Genomic DNA, 953 nt, shown 5'->3' on the forward strand with positions numbered 1-953 from the left:
GTGTGTGTGTGTGTGACTCTCTCGTAACACATCTATTCTTATATAGGCATATTCGTGTTGCAAGTACCGTAAAACTGTTACTAAAAAGAAATCTAATGGTTGTGCCCTGTTTCTCCCAGCATTCGGACTACGTTCAGTTTGGTCTGGACTACGACATAGCTATGCTCACACTGAGTAGCCGAATGGTCATTACAACCAATGTGGCGACCATTAGGTTGGCTAACTTCTTTGATGGTCTTAATGGGTCAGACTGTGTGCTGAGTGGTTATGGGAGAACTGTGGATGGAGGTTTGTTTTCTTGTTCTATGCCGTGCTGTTGTCTTTGCTTTTCCTTTTCGTTGTGTGTTATAGTTGTTGTAGTTGTTGTTGTCGTTGTTTTTTAACTTTATGTTGTTGTTTTTAAAGTTTATGTTGTTGTTGTTGTTGTAGCGGTGGTGATGGTTGTTGCTGTTGTTGTTGTTGTGGTTGTTATATTCTTGTTGTCATCACTGTTATCGTTGTTTTTGCAGACGTTATTATGTTGCTTTTGTTTTTGTTGGTGATATTTTTATCATTATTGTTCGCTCACATTCAGCAACAACCCTTCAAGTATACTTTCCATTACAACAGTGTCAAGAAACGTCTGAAGGCCCTTCTCTGAATCTCTATTAACTTTGTGTCACCGCTTGTGTTTGATATTATTCATTTTCCCCATTCCCTTTGAGAAGTATACTAAATACTATAATACTACATAAATTTACAGAATATACTATTGCAAAAGTACTTTACACTATTATAGTATATACTATTTGTAATGTATTACTATATTTATTATTATTATTATTATTATTATTATTATTGTTGTTGTTGTTGTTATTATTATCATTATTATCAGTAGTAATACTAGAAGTAGTAGTAGCAGTAGTGGTAGTAATAGTAGTAGTAGTAATAGTAGCAGTAGCAGCAGCAGCAGT

General features: G+C 34.7%; 1 protein-coding gene across 1 annotated transcript in view; it reads left to right on the top strand.

The window, feature by feature from the left end:
- The window catches only part of LOC101850065 (coagulation factor X-like), a 45,442-nt gene that overhangs the window by 42,133 nt on the left and 2,356 nt on the right, over window positions 1-953 (top strand). Inside the window, exon 10 of the mRNA XM_035968281.1 lies at window positions 120-288. Within this exon, the coding sequence (XP_035824174.1) occupies window positions 120-288 (169 nt within the window). The remainder of the gene's footprint in view (window positions 1-119; window positions 289-953) is intronic.

The sequence above is a fragment of the Aplysia californica genome, unplaced genomic scaffold (genome assembly GCF_000002075.1).
Source record: "Aplysia californica isolate F4 #8 unplaced genomic scaffold, AplCal3.0 scaffold00049, whole genome shotgun sequence".
Lineage (NCBI taxonomy): Eukaryota > Metazoa > Mollusca > Gastropoda > Aplysiida > Aplysiidae > Aplysia > Aplysia californica.